This window comes from Epinephelus moara, chromosome 11, assembly GCF_006386435.1.
Source record: "Epinephelus moara isolate mb chromosome 11, YSFRI_EMoa_1.0, whole genome shotgun sequence".
Taxonomy (NCBI): Eukaryota; Metazoa; Chordata; class Actinopteri; order Perciformes; family Serranidae; genus Epinephelus; species Epinephelus moara.
The window spans coordinates 6,663,258-6,672,262 of record NC_065516.1 but is presented as its reverse complement, the minus strand read 5'-3'; the positions used below and the strand labels follow the sequence as shown (position 1 = coordinate 6,672,262).

General features: G+C 40.6%; 1 protein-coding gene across 1 annotated transcript in view; it reads left to right on the top strand.

The window, feature by feature from the left end:
• Positions 1-602: 602 nt before the first annotated feature.
• The window catches only part of LOC126397597 (activin receptor type-2B-like), a 109,445-nt gene continuing 101,042 nt past the window's right edge, over positions 603-9,005 (top strand). The window contains exon 1 of the mRNA XM_050056497.1: positions 603-1,170. Coding sequence (XP_049912454.1) covers positions 1,119-1,170 — 52 coding nt within the window. The 5' untranslated portion in view covers positions 603-1,118. The remainder of the gene's footprint in view (positions 1,171-9,005) is intronic.

Below are 9,005 nucleotides of genomic sequence, written 5' to 3'. Positions count from 1 at the left end.
CTCACATTTCACAAACACGACTGAGTCTATATAAGCAGGGTATTTGGAGCTGCTTTTCAGAGCAGTTCACATTGGCCGAGAACCTCTCCAAGCATTCTAGATGCTTGATAGATGCTGTACTTCTTGTAATAAACCTTTTCTTTCTGCAATCAAGATGGTGTCATCGGAGTCTTCTTCATCACCTTCACATCATCGCTATTTAATAAACAACAATTTTGGCGTCACGAACAGGATTGAGAAGAAGGCACAACAAAACCAATGCCCGGGCCTCGAAGCACTCCCCCAGGCTGTGTGTCTCTAGTTAAACTGGAATGTACCAAGATGTCCTTAAGGTTTTTATTCCATCGAAAGGCAGAGATCAGTCGACAGTCCCCCAGCGCGTGGCAGCCCTCCCTTGCCCCCTAAAAGTTTATTTTGCATGTTCTCTTACTGCATAGTCTAACTGTTAATGGTAAGATTATTAGTTCAAAGAAGCCCAGACTGTGCCCCACTTTGGCCCTTTGATGGGTCGCCTAGCGTTTTATTTTGAAACAGGAAGCAGGTGATTTTGGCCCGGTCGGTGCACATTGACACATCATCCAGCCTGCTTGTCCCCAGCAGCCCCGACCAGAGAGAGAGAGAGAGAGCTGCACCGAGCCTCAGACAGAGAGAGAAAGAGAGAGAGAGAGAGAGAGAGAGAGAGAGAGAGAGAGAGTGGAAGAGACGGGCACCGGAGAGCTGGTCTGCTGGCTCTTTTCACACCTCAAACGGCCTTTTTTCTCACTCTTTTGTGCTGGAAACTATCAGCGGGCTGTGAGTGAGAGTGAACCCGGGCTGAGGCGCCGCTGCTGTCCGCCCCACATGGCTCCTGATCCGCTGGGAACTTCTCCGTAGAGCCGTGCGGGTCTGGTGCGTTTTGGAGGAGGAAGGGGGGCTGCTGGCTGGATTATCACACAGATACTGCACACAAAAGCCCAGTGGACAAAAACGCTGTGCCGGAGCCCGGGCCTGGCTGCGGGTCGCGTTGGTTTTACGCAGCGCTTCTTTAACTTTTATATTTTAAATGTTGGAGGAGGATCCTGGGGACAGCAGGAGTGAACCTGGCGGCGCAGCGGCGACCGCCTCCAACTAGAGGGAATATGTGGCTCTCGTGGCTGACTTCTGCACTTCTGCTAGGAACTTTGTGTGCAGGTAAGCAGACAGAGAGAGAGAGAGAGAGAGAGAGCTAGCCTGGCTGTTTGTTCTGTGGGTGAAAGGGCTGCAGGTTACAACACTGCAGCCTGCAAAACTCCACGTCCACAAACATGAAAAAAACCCGATTTATGGAGCCACAGTGATGCATGCTCCAGCTGCTCCTGACCCTTTACTAACACCACACAACACGCGCTGATTGGGTTGGATATTTCCACAACCAAGCCGGCCTTCTCTGAAATTATCCTGCAATTTCTTCATGTATGTGAGCTGTGTTTGTAGTGGAGGTGTAGTCCCAACGGCAGCAGCACATGGCGATTCATGCTGGACTGATCCTTGTAGAGATATTCTGCAGGAATGTTGCACATTATAATAATAACAGAGAGGATATAGCAGCAGCTCTGTCTGAACCAATATAAAGATATGGGTTGTCTGGCGCTGGTTCTGTATGTTAATATTACAGGAGGATTCTTGAACGTGTCCTCATTTTGCACCTAAATGCGCTTTCAGTGTGTATGTGAGTGTGTGTGTGTGTGTGTGTGTGTGTTTCAGTGTGTATGTGAGTGTGTGTGTGTGTGTGTGTGTGTGTGCGTGTGTGCGTGTGGTGTCTGTGGGTCAGTGTGTGAACACTATCAGAACATGTGAGGACACTTGTGGTTGTTTTTTGATCGTCGCTCTGCAGGAGTCACTTGAGTCCAGCCTGCATTTGCATTCACTGTCAGTTGTGTTTGGCTGCAGCGTGCGCGTACATTGCGCGCGCGTGTGGTTGCAGGCTGCTCCATTGTCTGCTCAGGCATGCAGGCGGATCAATAATCGATAAGCAGAGTGCTAACGGAAAGCTCAAGCCTTAGAATTCACCGATAACCGGACACATTTGTCTTTTTCATTTTCCCCTCCCATCCCTCTGCACGCGCTCCTCTGTACAGTCCACGCGCGTTTTACTACGGGTGGATGAATGAAGCAACAGCTCTGTGAGCTCGGTCATGTGGCCTCGTAGTAGTGGAGGAGAGGAGGCGAGTGCGCGTGCGTTCTGGAAAAATACTACCCAGACGCACACGCGATATGAACCGCTGTGGAAGGTGAGGGTGAGATGACGAGGCTGCAGGTGTGCATGGTGATCTGTGATGGTTCTATAATACAGCTGCTCGAGCTTTCTAACACACCACATGTTGTTTGCTGTTCAATGACTGTCATTTCACAAGGTTTTTCATACATGCGTCATTAATGTCCTGTTTGTGTTTGATTTCCAGTTGTATTTCAATAATATCGTTCTTGCTTTGATGCTGTGGTGGCCACGGCCCCATTCGTTTTTGCAGTGCCGCTGTTCTTCCTGGTTCACACATTGAGGATCCTACAAAAGAAGGAAAGGTCATGATGTCAGTGACAGCATTTGAATTTTGCATTCGGTTTCACTTCTGTTGAAGTGAATGGGGCAGGCAAATCACACTTCAACCCCGTCATATCTTGCTGTTTCACCTTTGACTGAAAAATCCTTCCACTAAATATGCTCGACTATTAAAGCTGGCATATTTTTTCCAGTGAAGAAGTGCATCTTAACAATGTGATTTTAAAATAATTTAAGGACACACACGGATTAATTATTTATGACTATTTACTGAAAATTTCCAACAATGAAATCAAAAGCACACATTGTTTGAAATGAAAATGTCTTGTGAGGTCATAGGCCTGTTTTATTATTAAAGTAAAAAGCAAGTTACCCAAAAAGTAGAAAATAACAACTTGCATTTTTTGTAAATAAATTATTTTAAATATTGCCATGTGAACAGTAGAAATAATAACTTGCATCTCGTATAAACAAAATTTATTTTAAATATTTCCATGTGAAAAATAGAAAAAATAACTTGCATCTCTTGTAAACATAATTATTTCAAATATTTCCATGTGAAAAGTAGAAAAAATAACTAATAATCTCTTGTAAACAAAATTAAATATTTTAAATAATGTGATGTGCAAAAATGTTAATGCATGTGTATACCACCATGTGGTATGCAATGGCGTCAGATATTTATTTCCATCGTCTATATTGTGTGGCATTAGTAAATGCTTGTGACAGCGACATTTGCTTTGAAGGGCGCCTGCCAGTCTCCCTCTTTTTTGCGCCATGCACTCTTCATATTGGGTAATGTGATTGTGCTGCAAATGAGTGAACAAGTTGGTGGTGTTACCGTGGCTCACTGAAATAGTTTTTCTGCAGTATTTACTTGACTTCTTTCTGTTCAGTGTCGTCTGCACTGAAGCCAAAATGTGCCCAAACAACGGACTTGGCATTCTCTTTGGGTTCAAGCTGCTCAAGTTGATTTGTTGGCTCGGTGTTTGTGCTCGTCTTCTCTATGTGGGCAGCGTCAGCCTCACTTTGAGTGAACGCAGATTACGTGGAGGGGCCGGAGTCACGTGACTTACACGGCGTAGTTTCTTTTTTCCCCAAGGGGACAGCACGGGGAAAGTAATAACCGAAATTACCGACATGAGTAAGATTACGTTGGTTAGAGGGTCTAAATGTCGGTTTCGGTATATTTTCGGTTATTTGCCCAGCCCTATCATGATATTTAATAATATCTGGGAGGGCAATCTTTAGCCAGCTCTATCTGCCTTACACTGAGCCCCCATGTTATGAATTATGGGCACCACTTATGATGCTGAACCAGAACCTTGTTTTCTAGTGGTAATGATAAGCTAATGGTGCGCTAATCCTCTTGCCACACCAACTGTAACACCTCAAATGGATAACGTGATCATACCTCTGTCATCCATGACAACCATCTCAAAGCATTGTTGTTTTCCTTTTTTAACCAAGCGCGTTAGCGATAGACCTACCTTGCCACGTTAACATAACAGAATTCTGGGCTACCTTATGGTAAACAACTACTCCTAAAAGATGATTTATGATTCCTTATGACTCACAAACAGACAGTAACACATTCATTGAACATTTAACATAAATCTGTATTAATTTTAGCTCCATGAAAACTGAATGAATGTGCTGTTTCCTAGATAATGCTTCGCTTATCTGCCCTAACAATGCAATTAACACATTTTTATAACTGCTGATTTATTAAATTAGAGTACTACTGAGTAAAACATGACTCTGAATTTAGCAGCTGACTTCAATAATAATCAGTTAGTAGGAGTAATAGGCCCCTATAGGTAGACAATCATTTTATAGGCTTTGGTATGGAAGAGGTAAATCAGTAAAACATTCTCAGACTAGATGACTTAACACAGAATTGAAGGTAACATTATGCTGCTGATTTTATTTTCTAATGTAGATTGTGAATGCAGTCAGTCAGTAAAGACAGGGATGTCATTCACTGATGCTGAGTTACAGACCTGTCATTGTAAGTGTCGTTCTGTTTCAGAAACTCTAAATGAATACTTCTCTGCTCTCCAAAGTCTTTTGATATTATTAATACTTATGTCATTCCAAGCATGTGAAAATGTAGTGTTTGCATTGGAGTAGGATGTGCACGAACCTTCAAGAGGAATCACGTCCTGTATTGATTCAATAAGGGACAGTGCATTTTATTTGTCAATACATGACAATCTGGTATTATGAAATTTACAAATCTACAAATTTAGCTTAATCTGGTTGCTAGTAATGTTACAGACATGGATGGAACAACAGGTAGGCCTAATAGAACTCCACAAGGACATTTTAGAACATGCTAATTGTAACGTTAGATAGATATGTGTTCAAAGCAAAAAAATATTTTCTAAACTGAAGGCCAGTTACTTTTGAAAAGAACTGCTGTTGGAGGTTAGCCACCAAGATTAGCCACTGGGACTAATAGTCAGTGCAACTAACTAGCTTACTGTGGCTTCAGCCATCCCACTAGAAGTTGCACCCATAATCATGTCTACAGTCATACCCTTAGGAATAAGGTGGTTACTGTTTCCTATTAGGCGCTAATCACCAAATTATTATAATTATTATAGATCTGAACTAGGGATGTTAACAGCTGACCGTTAATCGGTTAGCCCCCGAGAATGTTTTTGACCAGTTATGTATGTCGGCTAATTTGCATACAGACACACTGCGCTTGTGTTGCAATAATAGCCTAACCTACTTCATTTAGTGTTTTGTTATGAGCCTAATGATTTCATAAATTAATTAAATAAACACACAAATTGTTACAAACATGCTCTTCATTGTTGAATAGCAGTTGAACAAGTAAATCTTCATAAAAGACATTAAGTTTGTATCGAGCTTGTTCTCCCTCTTCTCTCCTTCTTTTTCCTTTCATATCGTAACAGTGAATTTTACAGAACAGTGGTGAACATGTGGAGGTCTATACAGTAGCCTATTTTTTTGCCTGGTATTTAGCTGCACTGTGTAGAAAAAAAGAAGTTCACAGTTTGAGGATTTTTTAAACCTGTTTTGTCGCGCTTTGAGCACTCATCAGCTGAGCCAGCCCAAAGCATTGCGCTACAGCAGCACATCCATTGTGGATGTAACGCCGCACGCACAGCTGCTGCTGCGGCAGCATGTGTAGCCTATGTGTGTGTGTGAGAGAGAGAGCGAGACAGAAAAAGATAAAGGGTAAACATTTACAACACAAAACATTAAAGGAAAGCGCTGTGAAATGGCGTAGAGCTCACTGAGATAAGGGAGCACCGGACTAGACCGTATTTCACGTCATTTTGCATTTTTTTTAGCCAGTTAGTTGTCGTTTAATGGGTGTCGGTTACTGAAAGCAAAATTAGCCGAAACTGACATCTCTTATCTGAACCTTTATCCCTCACTGGTAGCCTACCTGTTACTTGGTTTATCAATGAACTAAGTTTGCATTTGTGCTTTGTTTAGCTAACATTAGCCAGCAGACGCCCTACATTAATTTGGAGATAAAACCATTTATGTATGTAATCCTCGTGAAGGTGTAAAAGAAACAGACAGGAAGCTGCAGTGTCTGTAATAGCAATTGTTACAGCCTCTCCAGCTTAATCGTCATGACTTATGTATGTGCTAGCTAATAATATAAGCTAATGTTAGATAGTAGCCTACGAATGTAAATCACTGAGGCAAATTGCCAGGCATTTAAGCATACTGTCAAGCCCTAGTTTGACAGATATTTATCAAACTCTTGAGTCCAACCAGAATAATAATCAGAACCATTAACTGATCTGATTAGAATTGTGGTCTGGTCAGCGATAATAGGTTGGACCTATGTCGGACTTGCCCTGTTTGGTCATGTAGGCTATTATGGTGTGTTGTTAGCTATTTTGGACCAAACAGAGGCTTGAGACAGATCTGTGATCTGTTTGGAGACCAATAACAAGAAAAACAAACGCACACATTCAGATAAAAACATCAGTCAACATCATGTAATGTGTGTTTTTTGATTTTGTAAAAGGATTTTTCAGTCTAAGGTGAAACAACAAAGATGGGTTATAGTGGGACTTGCAGTGCCTGCCCCATTAACTTCAATAGAAGCGGCACGAAATTGTGGCTCCAATGCAAAATTCAAATTCTGTCACTGACGTCATGACCTTTCCTTCTTTTGTAGGTTCCTTGGTTTGCTGTTTAATGACTCTTTAACATTTCAAGGTTTTTCTAACATGCATCTGTGGTTTCCAGTAGTAACTTTAGTGACCTGTTGCTCTTTGATTTCCAGTTGTATTTCTATAATGTTGTTGTTTAGTTGCTGTGATGATCAAGTTTGTTTGTTTATTAAGGTCCCCATTAGCTTTTGCAGGCAGGGCAGCAGCTATTCTTCCTGGTTTACATGGTGCTGACAATACATAAATACCCATTCACACTAATCATCCCTAACATAACACATTGTACCACATGTCTGCTGTGAATAAAACAATAACAGTTGACACAATTTTAATAACACAAAGGAAACTGAGCTGGGGCCTGTATCACAAAGCAGGATAAATGTCTTAGCGACGTAACTTCAGGGTTAACCCTGGGTTTTCGGTCTCACGAAGCCGGTTCAGTTCTTATCGGGGTAGATCACCATGGTAACTTACTCTGAACGGCTATCCTGCTCCGGAGCAGGGTAAGTTCAGGGTTGAATCTGATCCTATAAAAAGCACCACCCACTGGCCAATCAGCTGTTCAGAAAAAAATGACTCTGCTTACAGAAATGCAGCCCAGTCATGATGGGAAGTTTAATTAATTTGATTGATTTTGATTTGAAAGTTTATTTTGAACATTAAAAAAGAAAAGAAAGCAACAACAACAGACAATGAAAAGATTGTTCAAAAAGGAGTGGAAAGAAGTCGAAATGTCATCCACCCCTTCATAAGAAAGAAACTGATAATTTGGGGACACTTAATAGCACCATTAATTAGTGCCAACATTTTGTTTTGTTGGAGGAAATGATCCCTGTTAAAGATGATGGTCCTAATTGACAGCTTTGCTGCTGGAAATGTGGAAAGTAGCCTATGTTGCAACTCATAATGTAATAATGGCTCATAATGTAATAACGGCTCATAATATAATAACTTAAATGTAATAAAAGTTCATAATGTAATAATCGACTCATAATGTAATAAAATCATGAGCACATAACGTAATAATGGCTTTGTACATAATGTAATATGTAACCTATTACATACATACCATTACTTATGTGCCTTCCTGGCTTCGCTCATAATGTAATAACAGTTCATAATGTAATAATGGTTCATATTGTGAGAAAACTGCTGCATTATCATCATTTTTACATCTTAAAGGTGCAGATAAAGCAAATGGCATGGGTTTCAGCGCATAGTAAACTAAATTAGTGAAACCAAGAATTATTTAATCGTAATTGCATTCTCACATTTTATTATGTAAGATGTATAAAGTTGAGCCACTAGGTGGCACCTGTGTTAGGTATTTTGGGCCTTTGAGAATGCCATGTTCACTTCCACTGTCTGATTGTTGCAGGTAAGCAGTTGGAGGAAAGTTTAAATATTATGACGGATGAAGACTGCTGCATAAGTATTAGTAGGTTATACAGAGTGGCTGGACGCAGGGTCCATATTAAAGACATTCATTGGAAGAAGTGAAGTTTTCTTTTTTTTTAAATCCCATTCACTCATTAAGCCTTGATCTGAGTGAACACTGGCACAGTCACTGACAAATGGAGCCCCCTGGACTTGATTTTTGTTGGCAACTATAATTTATGGTTATGCATTATTTATGCATATTGTTTAGTTAAATTTATTTGGACTGATGTTTTTACTTGGGTGTCCTGACAGGCTGTGTTTACATTTTAAGAACTTTTGAGCTGGTTTATTTGACAGGCTGTGTTTACATTTTAAGAACTTTTGAGCTGGTTTATTGTTATTACATGGTTCTGAAAGAAAAAAGATTCCCGCACACTGTTGCCAAACTTGCAAAATATTTAATGGGACAAGGCAGCTGCGTTTCGGTCATTACAACCCTCGTCAGACGAAGGTTGTAATGACCGAACCGTAGCTGCCTTGTTATTACATTATGAGCTGTTATTGCATTATGAGGGGCGCCAGTAAGGTTCATAATTACATTATTACATTATGCACAAAGCTGTTATTACGTTGTACGCTCATGATTTTATTACATTATGAGCCGATTATTACATTATGAACTTTTATTACATTTCTGTTATTACGTTATGAAGCATTATTACATTATGAGCCATTATTACATTATGAGTTGCTACAGCCTATCATGTCTACACTTCATGGTGTTTGAGGGATTTTCCTTTTTGTTTTTTAAAGAGGGACACTAGGTATATTTTTGCGCAGCTGTTAATTTCTAACACAGCTCAGTATCAGGATGATTTTATTCAGACTGTCAATTTGGTGTTGATATGATTTAATTGTAGCGTCAGCTTTAAGCTTTA